The sequence below is a fragment of the Neodiprion lecontei genome, chromosome 6, assembly GCF_021901455.1.
Source record: "Neodiprion lecontei isolate iyNeoLeco1 chromosome 6, iyNeoLeco1.1, whole genome shotgun sequence".
Lineage (NCBI taxonomy): Eukaryota > Metazoa > Arthropoda > Insecta > Hymenoptera > Diprionidae > Neodiprion > Neodiprion lecontei.
Genome location: NC_060265.1, coordinates 19,189,977 through 19,204,814, shown reverse-complemented (window position 1 = coordinate 19,204,814; position 14,838 = coordinate 19,189,977). Strand labels below are relative to the sequence as shown.

The following is a 14,838-nucleotide window of genomic DNA, read 5'->3' as shown; positions in this document are numbered from 1 at the left end:
TGCACGGATAGTTCATTTGTGGAAAAATTTCAGAAAACCTGAAACGTGTACTCGATTGCTGCGCTGAGAAAATTTCATTTGTTGCACAAAACTAATTTTCATTTTGTACCTGGAACTATATTTTTCGATTGTGGTAAAAACTGAAAATAGTTAAAGACTGAGCGGTAACCGGAACCAAAAATTTATCTCAGTGTGTAGCGAATTGTTTTCTGATAAAAACCTCACATTACTGATCAAATTTGATGATACGTTCGCTTCGACGTTGTAAGAATGAAAATGAAAGTCATAAAATACACACCTTCTATAGTCATTCGTGTCTTCAAATTTGATTAGCTTCCATTAAAATTTTTCTGGAACTTCTTGCGGAAATTGACAGGCTTCATTAATTATTTCACTGAACATTTTCACTTCATACCCATACATAGTTTTCAACTGAATGTCATTTAGCTTTTGTTGAACATTCAAACGGTAAAAAAGAAATAGAATAGAATAAAATGGTGAGATTGCGCGAGCCTGAAAAGTTACTTGCACTGTTAAAACCTCGATATCTTTAAATAAAATTTGTCGCGCATCTTCCGCTCATATACATACCTATGTTGAATACAACAAGTATGAATAGAATTAAAGAAATTTTCAACCATTTTCTTTTTTTCGAAATTCGAATATTGTTAAAAAAAAAAAAAAAACTGTTTCCTATTCACCCCATCGCAAGAGGTTTCATCAGACATAGATGCGAAGGCGATTGAGTGAATCCGATTGCGTGCATTAATTTTCTTTTCTTTTTTTCGACACAATTACGGCCTGGCAGCAGGAAATCGTACCGAACCCCGAAGCAGTTCGGCAAAATGAAGCCGCCAGTGCCAGGATCGCGAAACACAGATTGGGCGTTACTAGTCACAGCTCGGCGATGGCTGGAAATGACTTTACTATACTTGAATCACAGCCACGAAATCTCAACGCTGCGCTCCGAGTTTCTTCGAGGTTAAAAACTCCGAGGATTTACTAGCCTTTCATGAAACACTCTTAAATCGATCGCACCCCCGCAGCCGAATACGATTACAGATGGAAATATTAAATAGAATCACGCGAAGATATTGGGTGGGCTAGAAATTTAAATAAAATTGTTTTGATAAACACGACGTTGCATTAAGACAAATCTTTCCACTCCATTAAAAGTTAAAAATTATTGTCTGAAAATATTATAGCAGTACTGATCAGTTCTTGAAGCAGTTTCTTAAACATTTATAGAAGCTGCAGGTTGTTTCGATCCTCGGAAATTTGAAGGAATATACGTATTTTTTCCTAGTATTTATACTGATTGAATGGTACCTTTCATAATCGGTTGGAAATAATTCTTTTGAATGTTATGTTTCAAATTATACCATTTTATCAAAAATGGTTTTTAAAGAAAACCATTTTAAACGCTCTGCTTTGATTATACATTCTTAAAAGCATTTTTTACTCATTGTCAGTCCTGGTTAACGTGGAATTAGGGACTCTATAACATCAGGTATAAATTTGGCAAAAGTAAAACTGGGATAACGGAGAAACGAGCGGTAAATATAAATAAAAACTTGCGGCTAACCGTGACTTTGGTTAACAGCGAGGTAATTTGTCTTCGTTTAAAAATCATAAAACACGGTGCAGACGTTCCAAAATCGCCCGTCAAGCTAATTCCACCGAAATCCTTGTTGCACGTACGTATAATAATCTCCGCATATATTCGAATACAAGGTTTATACCTACACAGAATATATGAATAAATGTATGGAACGTGCGTTTTTTAGAAATGAACGCCGATTAAGTCATACCCTCAGGATACGAACGCAAATATAGGTATGGTACACACAATGCATACATTCCAGACGTCGTTCACCTGGTTAAAATTGCGGCAAAAAATTGTGCCGGCACAAGCCCGAGGCGATTTCCTTAGATCCGCATCTATGCAAGCATGTTTTTCAACCCTTTCGGGGAAAAAAGTCAACTGAGTGCAAGTCGAGCGTGAATCGCGACGGCACGTGCCTTATCACACGGTATAGATTCGAAGCAGGCTGGGGATACGGTTACGTGTGAGGCATTCCATGCCAAATCGATCAGGGTCTGGCCCTTCACCTCTCTGATTTGGCTCGCGATTTTTTTGTATGATTGTTTCGACTCTCGAGGGCACTCGGTTTTTTTTTTTTTGTTTCCTAAATCTTCCGAATCGATTTGAATTATCTACAATTTTTAAAAACGAAATTATTAATCGATACAATTTAAAAATCTGAAATATCATTTATCAAGGATCAAAATTTTTAAGCTTTGAGTCAAAGTGGACTGGCTCTTCCTTTTAATTTGACAAAAAGTAAAGAAAAATTTTTTGATATATCTTCTTCGACCTTTATTCGAAATTTTTTTATCAAATTAGAAAGAAAATTCAGTCCACTCCAGCTCAAAGCTTAAAAATTTTGATACATGACACATGATTTTTCAGATTTTCAAATTGTGCCGACCAATATGATCGTTTCGAAAAATTCTAAACGGTTAAAATCGGTTCGAAAATACTTGAAGAAAAAAAAACTGCGTGTTTTCGAGAGTCGAAACAATCGTATAAAAAATCGAACACCAAATCGGAGATATCAAGGGTCAGACTCAGGTCGAGTTAGCATGGAATGCCCCGTATCTGTATTCGCACATAGACAGAGACAGACATACAACACGGGTATAAAGTTAGCCATGCACCATGAGATAATTCAAACGGTTTTAAAGCGAACAAGTCGACACGCCACACTTCCGGTTATCGGATGAAAACCGAACAGCTGCCACCAAGAACGTCATTCCGCCGTCGCCGCAATCGCAGTTTTAATGACCGTGCGGTATAATCACTTAATTACAATATAATGCAAGATGAATGAATGCCGCACGCCTTTCGGTCGTTACGCTCTCTAATATCGGGGTCGTATTCGGGGAGAAAGCCTGTTCCGAAAATGATACCACGTCACGTCTCTTCGAGTTTAGTTATTCGCACATGAATGTCGCAGTAATATCGAACTAATATCGAAAGGCTTTCCATGCCCATCTTTTTATCTCGGATCTAGAAATGGAAGTCGTTGAAATTCATTATTTTGATTGTACGTTTTTTTCACAGTTGAAACGTTATTTCTACCAAGTACGAACTATGAATTGACGTTAAAATAAATTTGCAATATGTCGTGATATGTTGTACGGTTAAATTGATTAAATGTGACTCAATTTCGATATTTTGAAACTCAACACATATAACACAACTCAACGGAAAGAAGGATTTTTTGGTACACTATACATATTTAAAAAAAAAATTTAATTTTTTATCGAAATATTACTTTTTTGGGTTATATATGAAAATTTCGATAAAATAAATAACTAAGGCCAATTTCTAAAAACTACGCTTACTACTAGGGTTTTTGACATCGAATCTCAAATGTGAAGGATAACAAAACAAGCGTTGAATAGTGTAATTCTTAAGAGACAATTTCTTAATCGTCAACATTTCTAGAAATACTTTATATACAATATATAAATACACTTAAAATGTGCAAATTTTTAGTTACACCTCGCATTTGGTACGTTGAGAAAAGGATGTGAAAATTGATGCACTACTTTTAAAAAATTGCGAAAAATTTAGACCTATCCATCTAGCTTTCTCGCTGACGTTAGATTTCGTTACGTTAAATGCTTGAACGGCAGTGAATTCGAACACTAAAATATGAAAGAATTACATGAAAGAAAAAAGGACGCTTCTAAATATGTGCGAGTACGTATTTTTTTTATATCTCCTTCTTTTGTTATTGTGTACTGAAATTAAAAGAATAATAATAAAAATTTAAGAAAGAAAGAGAAAAAAGGCAAACAACAGAGGCACGGGAGAAAATTTGTTTTTCCTGCTAATTTTTTTCTCTTTGCGCGTGTATACATATAGAAATACACGTATAAAAAGCCACGCGTACGAATTCACGCACCCGTAACGCCGGTCTGTATATAATACCATGTATTATACGTACATATGCATGTATGTAGGCTAATTATTTGGCCCTGTAAAGTATCAAGGCGTATGAATTACCATTCGCAACGTCCGAGATCCCTTCTCGGAATATACATGTATGCGTCCGTATATTTTCGTTTCTGCCAGGGTGAAATATAAAAGTACAGGAACGAAATAAATGAATGGGAAAGATATAATCACAACAATGATCGCGAGTAAAAAATCCGCCGAAATTGTCGCGCCGCGTGAGAATTATATTGTATACACAAAGTCCCTTTCACCATCCGTTTGGTTGCCCGGTATAGGTATCTACCTATTTTGTTATACTTTTGCGTTACGTCACATTTCCCTCGTTCGCGCCACCCTTCGCCTCGCATGAAAATATTTCTAATGGGATCAACCCTCGGGTGAAAAAGTAAAAGAAAAGAGAAAAAATGTGATAGAAACGAAAATTCTGCTATGCTTATGTTTGTAAAGCCACTTAAATGGTCAAGGAGCACGTTTACTCCATTAATTTCGATCATTTTCACAAAATGTTGATAACGATAGCGGCAGTTTTTGTCTAATCAGTTGAATAACCCGAACATTAATGTTAAAACGATTTATGATGGAGAAAAAACTGCAACCGAGGTATCGCGTATCATCCGATTTGCAAAGAACCTCCACCGCGTCGTTGACCTAGATTTTCGCAAAGTTCTGTTTTATTGCGGATAATTAAGCGGTCGGAAACTGCGGTCAGGAGCCTCGTGTGTTACGATAAGAAGAACTTTCCTAATCCTGGGCGAAGTAATTTGTTCGACAAATGAAATACGAGTAACGATGATGAAGTGGCGACATCCTAAAAGCAGGAAAAATCACGCCAATTTGCAAAACGTGAACTGGTATTAGCTGTAGTAATGGCGTGAGGGTGACGCGCGAAACCGGATTGAAAATCAGTGAAAACCGCGATGCCGAGCTTTTTTGAAAGGGAAAAATCGCGACTCCGGATCGATAGACGACGTTAATTCCGTCTGTCCGCACCCTGCGTGATGGCAATAACCCCATCGGGGTGGTAAAGGCTGAACAAGATGTCATTGAGGAGAAACCACACAAAAACTATCCAACAGGGGAGATTAGGGTAAGCCCATCCGGGGCGAAGCGATGATGGTCGTTTCAAAGGTTTCACCTGATTAATCGACGATCGACCCGCGGCGAAAAGGCGAATCCTCCATAGACCAAAATTGAGATATACCAAAATTGAGCTTTGATCGCGGCTCGTATTCGTACTTGGACTGATTGCCGATAATCGATGGATTAAACGCCCAAGGGGAGGATTACGTGCGATGCTACAGAAACTGATTATTATCGAACTCGGATATCTATTTTCCTTTTCAGTAAGTATTATGAATTATGTCAATTCAGAAAAATTCGTGGCCGATGTTTGCTGTCCGCTTAAGGAGACGCGTTATTTTGTTTTTCAGCTTTCAGCTCTTCTGAGAATTCAATTAGTTGTCTCAAATACCCTGGAAATGATAGGTTGAGCTTTCGCTGGATTTCCACGTTTTGACATCTCTTGAAAATCGTCTAAAATCATTCGGACCTGATTGGATTTTGATCGAAATCGGTTGCATCTCGTTTCAAAGTGATTTACGAAAATGAACATTTTTCTACCCAAGTCTCTTGTTTTCCCAAATATCTCTTGTTCGGGTGTGCAGTGAATTGTTTCTGAAAAACATTACATACGCCCTAACGTCTGCGAAGAATCCCATTTCTCAGAGTGCTTTTTTCTACAATGAATATGTGATCAGTGTTTCCGACGCTTTGAGGGCTATAAACCGGTAAAACAGTGCCCTGTAAAATCCGTTTTCAGGTTTTCGCAAAGCTTATATACTTGAACTCTCGGTGATTCGCATTAGGAATGAAATGGGATTATCCCTCAGGATTTTTCCCGCAATTCCGAAACTCGCTCTCCAACATCCCCAATTTAAAAACTCTTGTGAAACTCGGCCTGCGTCTACGCGAACCTTACCTTGCGTTAATACTATCCCGGATTTATGTGTGTGCATGAAAAGTTGACGGCAGTGAAGACCGAAAAGGCTGGCATGAGCCGCTCACCGACACAACGTCTCCTCCTCACCTATCGATCCCTGGTTATACGTATAGAGAACAGTTCCTCTCCGGAGCTCATTAACCTCTTCAAATACCTCAGCACGTGCGGACTTCAGCCCTTAATGCGTTATTGTTTAACGAGAAAATATTGTTTCAGCGCTGTTCGACAGCGGCGAGTAACTCCGGACGCATCGTAGTAAAAAGTTGGTATTTTTTATTCCCCAAGGCTGCGTTACTATAGACCGACAAAACTGAATCCTGCAACTCAGTTTTACTCGTTCAATATGAAAAAACGTTGAATAGTCTGGGATTTTTTTTTTCTAGATGGAAAAATAGCAGAATGCAAGTTTTAACGAGTTTTTGAAAAAATCGATAACTTGAAGCTCGATTATTAATGGGTTTTTTCCGACCTTATACAATATATGTGAATTTCGGTTCTCGGTGTCTTAGGTCAAAATCAAATACTGTCAATTGCTTGACGTTTCAGCCCTTTGATGTAGGCCCTCGGCAAAAGCTAATATATTAATACATATATAAGTTATACAAAAAAATTAATCACTCGAAGCTCGAACTTTGATGTATTTCCAAGTATTGTACAGTCTTTGCGAAACACTTGTTCAATTAGCATACCTTAATATAGGTGATCGAATTTTAAATGAAAAACTTTGAGATTAAGTAAAGCACAAAGGCTTTGAAATAAATAGAATACAATATGTAAAGATTGGTTGTATTTTTTCTTTTTTTTCTTTCGTTTATTATTTTAATTTTATCAAACGCAAGATGTATCTGAAAAATCGTAATTTTGGATCTAGAAGACTTGTAACATTTTGTCACGAGAATTTTAAATTTTATCGCAACTTCATTTTGATTATAATATTTACTCGACGAGCCTGGTCAATTTGAACCGAAACTTTTACTTCATCTTGTCGTATTTTTAAAACTTTTAACGACTCTCAGTCATTGTTTTTAATGATAAGGAAAACAACGTCGACTGGCAGGTATATAAAGTGTGAGAATGACACTAAATGGAGGCGTATAAGCGTAGCGCAAGGAGAGAAGAACAGTAACGACGAAATTCCACCCAAATACCTTACAGTATACGCCTTGCCACGTATTCACAACCCCGCAAGCTTTCCGCGCGAAAAGCTCCAAGAATCGCAGCTGTCACAGGAACACGGCAATTCAACTGTCGCGATGCGTATTAGGACTCGTTCAGTGAAACTAATTGTACGTTAGAAAAACGAAGACGAAACCAAAATATAATTTTAAAAAAGTTTCGAAGGTTATACGAGTAATAATTAATTTGTAGATTCGAATCGTGAGACAATCTTGAGATAAAACGTTTATTGTACTATTTCGGTAATTTCCAAAGTGTGTACTTCGTCAGTCTAATATTAAACAATTTCATTCGCCATTTATAACGATTTTTTGATTGAATTCAAAACCTGTGAAGAAACTTACACGTCTCAGTCAATTTCGTTAAAAAAATTTGACCAAACAGCGTGCGTTAAAAGTTGAACGTTTCTGTTGAGCACACGACAAATTGAAAATTTCCTATAAAACCGTGAAAATCAAGTTTAAAGAAAAAAAACCATTCATATGAAAGAATGCAAGTTTGTAATAAGAGTCGAATTTCAAAATAAAGTTAACGCTGTCGATGGTCCATAAAAAAGAGCATTGAACTTCGCGCGTTTGCGATACGTGTAAGCTTACATTGCCAATCTGTAAAGCGAATGAATTCCGAGCGTAAAGCTCATACGAGTTGAACGTGTAGAAACAAGGTTAGCGGGAAAAAAGAAAAGTGTGGACGAGTAATAAAAGAATGAAATCTCATGCGGCATGGCGCAGTGTAAGTACGAGAGGAGAATGTTTAAAGAACATAATAAAAAGTATTGCAGAGAGCTGAATGCCGTGTGTTATGGTTGCAATATAAGACGTTAACTGAAGAACTATCGGGCGCTCCGTACCTGCGGGAAACTCGGTTATGTGTACTTATCTGTCTTCCATTTTCCGTTGCGACATTCGTGCAACTTATTAGGGCAATATCTTATTCGCGTAAACCTGCGGATAGAATTAAGGGGGGGTTTAGTGTGGGCGCTTATTTTTCTACCTCTTTTTTTTCTAGAAAACTGTGAGAAATTTTTAGATTCGGGTTTTTGTAGTCAATAATCTAAAATGTAAACTATCATTCAACGTTTGTTACAGAAAATGCGTGGTTTCTGATAATTAACGTGATTTTTGGAGTACCAATTGTCCTAAACGAAAATTCGAAAAGATTTTGAAAATATGGGTATGACTATGGTCGAAACGTTAAAACATGATACTACGACTTTAAAATTATGCGATATCGCGATATCGACATGATTGTAGTTTGGACTATACACTGAGAGAAATTTTTAGTTTCGGTTACCGCTCAGTTCTTAACTATTTTCATTTTTTACCACAATCTAAAAATATGGTTCCGGATAGCAAATGAAAATGAAAATTAGTTTTGTAGCTGTTACCAGAAAGTCTAGTATCCGTTGCTATTCTTTACCATTGCGATCACTGTAACTATATTTTCTTGTAACTGTTGCGAAAATTTAATGCTTCTGCAACAATAAATTGACGTTGAAGCCTTAGTGTAGTCATACTCATATATTTTAATAGTCCTGTTGTCGATGCATACAAATACATAGACAGAAAACAACAGCTGAAACTAGTGCCCTATGACCTATAATTTCGTAATCAGCCGTTGCCACAGACCATTGTTGCCCCATGTCATTATTAAGTTATAATCCGATGTTTAACGCGATATCAACCTGAGAATGTGTAAAAAATTAAGAAGTGTACTCAATAACGCTACAGTTTGGACGAGCATTAGTACTGGAAACCATATGTAGTAACAGAGAGGTATGGTAAGGCAAGGGAGTGAACGTCCGCTACAGATCAGCTAGAGATTAGTAAAGGGACAGAATGTATTATCATACTACGATGTGTGCGTGAATGAATCCAAGTACGCTAATCTCACGCACACTACGGCGAGTGGTCAACAAGTCAATACAGTCCAGAGTTCTGAAAATCCCCGCGAGAGCAAACGAGACGAGAATGTAGAGAAGAATCCAAAACCAGATCAGTATTAGTCGAAACTCGGAAGAGAAAACACGTGAGTCTTGTTGAAAGTAGCTCGTTATGTGTGCGAGAGTGATACAGTGAACTGTGTGAACATGGGGCTATCAACTCGGCGAATCGAGGCTCATAATGATCGATTTGATTATTAAATGACGTTGGATCGTGTTTCTAACGTACTTGTGATCGAGTAATTAGATGCGAGAGCAGAACTGGGTAAAGCCGGTTGGGGATTCTCGCGCTGGCCTTCCCGGGGCCTCATGATTGAGGTTTGGACCCAGGGTGGTTGACGCGTTGGGGAACCAACGTGGTTATTGCAGTCCGCGGATCAAAAAGACTTCAAAATAAATAACAAATCACACAAAATTGGTGTAGCCGCGTGGGCTGGCCTTGCCGGGGTAGCTGAGCTATCTCGGGGTGGTTTCCGTGTCGAGAAACCGGCGCGGCTTGCAGCCCCCGGTTAAAATAGTCCAGGTACTGACAGATGATTTCGGGTGAGATGGTACCTGTACGCGTCATCCCGGGGCCTACTCCGGTTCTGCTCGCGACGAGACCCGTGTTGAACGGATAACCGTTAGAAAGTTACCCAAGTTGACACAAGCGTTGAATGATTACTGATTGAATGAATGTAAAGCCTGTACAATAAACCCTGACGTACAGTTTCATATCTGATGGCCATATTATTAATCGTTAAATCGACCCCGAATCCACTATTATTGTTTTGAGTCTATCGAGAAGGGTGACTGTGAGACCTATAGCTAGTACAAAAGGAAATTTGGATTCTTGTAGTACCCGGCTGTGAGGTCTGTCACTAACAAGTCTTTTTGAATTTTCTGTTTACGATAACTCAAATTTCAAATATCACGTTAGACGATAAAAAATACACATTTTACGCTATTATGCCGCATACAGTGGCTATTTCACAATATTTTGCAGTGCAAAGATTCCGAAAGATAGTCCAAATTCTACATTATTAAGCAACAAAAAACTCAAATCCCAAAATTCTTAATAGATTTTTAGAAAGAAATTCTAGAAAATGCGATAAATCACAAACGTTCACGCCAAATTCCCCCTTAAAGTGGGAAGAAAATAAACTGTGTGTCAGCATGCAGCCGTATATACTCCATAAAAATGAAGTTGGGAAATATCAAGAAGCACATGCCACGTGTCTTCGGAAGTTGGTCATTTCGGATGGCGATTCGCCAAAGTTAATATTCCGAAGCCGCGAGCATGTACTCGGATATTTACGCCTTCCCACAGGAACGCGAGCTTTTCCTACCCGTCTGACGAAAGCTTCTTACAACTGGGGAATTCCGCCAGGATACCCTGTATGCGGAACTCTGGGAGTTGGGGTCAGCTTTTTTCCCATCCTCCCCCCCCTTATCGGTTTTTTTCCCTTCGCGTTTTGCCGCTTGTCTTACCCCTCAGGGCTTCGGTCGCTGCTCTCGCTCCCTGCGAAAAGCTTTGACAACGACACGCTCCTTGAGGAAATCAGACGTGTTCTCGGCAAACACGCATTCTTCCGGTGTACCTAACCTTTGACCCAGTCGTATTTGATCCGACTAATTTTTTTTTATTTTATTTTTTTTTTTTTTATTTTCCACTTCCTGGAAATGGAGAATATTGAAATACCGCCAGTATATGAGTCTAATTTAGATATACTGAGTTAATCTCAAAGTTTGTGCTGTTACTGAAGATCTCTAAAAGGCGCGAATTACGCGAGCTACACTTTTTATACTTATCTAGACATTTTTTTTCTCTTACAACAAATAGGTGGAAAATTATTCGACAGCTTAAAAGTCTTTACGAATTTCGAAACATTCACCTGGTACGTATTTCTACAGTCATGTAATCATACAGTAACTGTAGAAGATAGTAAAAAAATTACTACGGAATCAGTACCAATAAACATCCGGGCCGTTGATTGAGTAAAAATTATTTGAACGTTTATTTTTTTGAACCACAATTCCGAAGCGATAGACTAAAACGAACATTAATCAATACATCCTAACAATTCCGATAGAATAATCGAGCGGTCGACGATGTCCGAGTCACAATGCGGAATGATTCGATAAAAAGGAAACGGAAAACAGTGAAAAACAGACAAGAGAGAGAGAGAGGAAAAAATGTAAGTAAAAAGAGACTTGACCAGGGTGATAGAAACCCTCTCTCCTCTGGGTTTTGCTGGTTTTAGTGAAAAGGTTGGTTAATGTCGTGTTACCTCCACTTCTCCCATGCAGCTCTGCCAAAAGCGGCTATTCAACCGCCTTACACTCGAGTATCCTTACACTCTTTTCTTACTCAATTCCTCGTCTCCCTCTCAATTTTTTTTCACTCCCTTTTTATCCCTCTTCTCGCTGACACAGGGCAGCCTTTCTTACCGCCGTACTTATAATACAGCCTATAAACTCGGGAGGATTATTTTCTGACAAACTTTACGCGGCTGATGAACTCGTAGCAAGGATCTACATTTATACAAGGATCGCGCATACAAGATACTTGAATTTTTAAACCTTGGATTCGCCACGTTTTCGCTTCGACATATTTTCGATCTAACTCTACGTCACGTGAAAAAAAATCATACAGTGGCAGCAATGAAGCATGACGAGCTCACTTTGTGTTTTTCATTTCAGATTGAAGGTATAAAGAAGTGGTAAGAAGACACACGCACCGGCACCAATCAAACGCCATGAAGAGACACTTCGTTCTCATTGCCCTCGCGATTGAAATCAACCTCTACTTCGCAGGTGAGTTATTACGAATACCACAAAATTCCATTGGTGAGGTTCGACTCAAGTTCGCCTCAAATCCTCTCTTGTCTTTCGTTTCATGAAGCAACTACAGAGCGATGAATATTCCATTCCTTCGAATCAACTTTTTTCCCCACCCTTGCCGTTTCTCCGTGTTCACGGAGAAGAAAATAAACGATACCAATTTACGTTCGAGCCAATTTCAACCCCGCATTTCATAACCACTTTGCCAATCAGCGGCGCAAAGATTAGGTCTGAAAACGACTTTATCATCGGCTGTTTAACAACGTTACTCCGACGTTTCATCATTGCAATGTTCTCCAGGATAGCTGGAGGCGCGGTTACGCTGCAGGGAATTCTGATTACTCGGAACTACACGTAACCCTAGGTCGAACGGAATGACGAGCAGTTGAAACCGAACACAGTGGACCATAACGAGATGAAAATTGGACGATATTTGAGCTGCGCAGAAATTCCAGGCTGTTGTATCGGGGCCAAACTGTACATGCAGTTTGGACGAGATATCAACGCGAGCTAATAAGCTCGTTGCTTCCAATTAGCGTTCGATCAATCTCGATAATGCGAGATCTAAGTTTGACGGGCGTAAACTTGGGGAGTGAAAACAGTATTCCTACTTCGGAGAAATTATCACAGTTAAAGTTTCCTGGATAAAACAAACCAGGGCTTTGCGGAAGGTTCCCTTGGAGGTTTTGAAGATGGTACGGACAGCCGATGTAATTTGAATCAAAAAGTTTCATCTTCGGGTTTCGGAGTGATTCTCGTGCCAGACATGAAACACTCGATTCGCGACGAGTTAATGACTTTAAAACCAATTTCCGCGGAATTGTAACGGCTCGCAGAGCTTCGCAGAGTCGAGCGGTTTTCAAAGTTCAGCAGGCTGTCAGCTTCGCCGGACTTTTTGGCAATGCCATTTCATCGTGTTTCCATTCGTTTTTACAAATCCTCGATCACGCTTGTTCACGCAACATTTGAGCGGCGTTAAGGGAGAATTTCAGAAATCTGTATCGCGACAACAAGATATTCAATTCAATTGGTGTTTGTTTTATTGAAAAGTATGTAGATTGAGCTTCGTTTGCACAACTTTTACGACAATATCTATTCACGTGGAGCATTGTTATTGACAACAATGTCAAACATCTCGCTCGGCGATATCTTATCCGGTACCTACGATACCTCGAAAACAGCTCAACCAGCTTACTTCAAATTTTGAGACCATATTTACCATAAATGAAATATTTTTCCTTATCAAAATGGTTCTTGTTCGAAGTTGAATTTCGATTCTCCGTCCAGAGGTTACGCCTTTTGCATTCAATGTAAAAAAAGGTACGACAGTAAAAAAGAAAACACGATAGTGAAAAAGAAAGTGAAATCGTGACATAGAGCAGACTGTCCAAGAATACAATCTCCAACTTTGACTTAAAGCACACTCAAACCAATTTGCAAATCGAGATACGGATTTCCAACTTTCACCCTATTTTAACAATTAAAATCCGCTAAATCCACCCTCTCAGTCAGTTTCTGACGCAGGTCTCCTCGATGACCTACTAAAATTTGCCAAGAAGAGCCGCGTCTGAGTTTGGACAGGTAAACGTTGCGGCACAAAGAAAACAAGTCATCAGCTAGGGCAGAGCCGTGATATAATTGCGTGAACTAACTTATATGTATATATGTATATATACACTCAACTATCCAGACGACTCGGCAAGTTACAGTAATATACTCTCTCTCTCCCTCCCTTTCTCTCTCTCTGTCCCTCTCCCTCAGTTTCTGGGGCGCAACGTCTTAAACGCGAACTTTCTCGGTGGTCGCATTAATCTCGCGAGCAGGTTTCGCCGTCCCGTTTCTAATGGTCCAACAGTTGACCGAAATGTTGCCAGGGTGAAACTTGTCGATGATCAAGCGGTTTCCGGACTTCCGAGTTTCCCAGACCCCGGTGCTCGAAGTTTCACCCAATGTTTTTCGCCTTTGCGTTCCCATGCAATTGAACAATCACCCCGTGTATACCCCCCAAAAACGCCGCTGGCTACTTTCTGCACGCTCGATTTCTGCAACTACAAAAAGAGCTTGGGGGATAAAACGATAAAATTCACCTTTCCGCATGTCGAAGGGTAATCAATATTCCTGTCGTATATTCCGCGACGGCTTACACAGGAGTTCGGAAGACTCCTCGGGTAAATATAAAAGCTACGCGTACCGAAATACACGTTTCGCAATACTTGGGTGTAATCGATTTTCTACCCTTCAGCTCTGCGTCTCGTCTCCATCGTCAGGATTTCAAAAAATTGATACTTTGGATAATTTAGATCCTTTTTTCGCAGAGGGCGATGCGAGGCACCAGCAGAACTCCATTTCCAACAACCTACCGTCACCTCTTAACGGACCCAGTGGTAAAAATGAGGAGATTCCAGACGGGCCGATCAGAGAAGTCCTCGCTCAGACTGGAAGCACTGCTACCCTTCCCTGTAAGCTCACGGATCCAGGAGCCGGTATTGTGAGTAAATTTAAACATTAAGTATGTAATTTCGGACAACGTTGAATCACTGAATTTGGTTAGAGATGATTGGACTTGCAGCATAATCATCAGATTTGCACATTGGATAGCAACTTTTATATTTTATGGTACAAGAATGGCTGTGAAATCACTTGATATTATACATGAAAAAAAATGTCGACGCAAAGAGTTTTTTTTGAATCTTACCAATTTCCCACGTCGTATGAACCAATATCTTGGAACGTAGCTGAATATAATAAATCCAAACTGAAAGGGAAATCATTATTTTTTTCACGAAACCTTATGGATAATTGAAGTTTCTTGTCAATCGAAAAAGTTTGAATCTTCGCTGACATGCCCTTTCGAAAAGTATCAATCAA

General features: G+C 39.2%; 1 protein-coding gene across 3 annotated transcripts in view; it reads left to right on the top strand.

The window, feature by feature from the left end:
- The window catches only part of LOC107225482 (limbic system-associated membrane protein), a 54,890-nt gene that overhangs the window by 24,843 nt on the left and 15,209 nt on the right, over positions 1–14,838 (top strand). For all 3 annotated transcript variants that reach the window (XM_046744278.1, XM_015665965.2, XM_046744279.1), the window contains 2 exons: positions 11,830–11,943; positions 14,286–14,458. In XM_046744278.1, coding sequence (XP_046600234.1) covers positions 11,886–11,943; positions 14,286–14,458 — 231 coding nt within the window. In that variant the 5' untranslated portion in view covers positions 11,830–11,885. The remainder of the gene's footprint in view (positions 1–11,829; positions 11,944–14,285; positions 14,459–14,838) is intronic.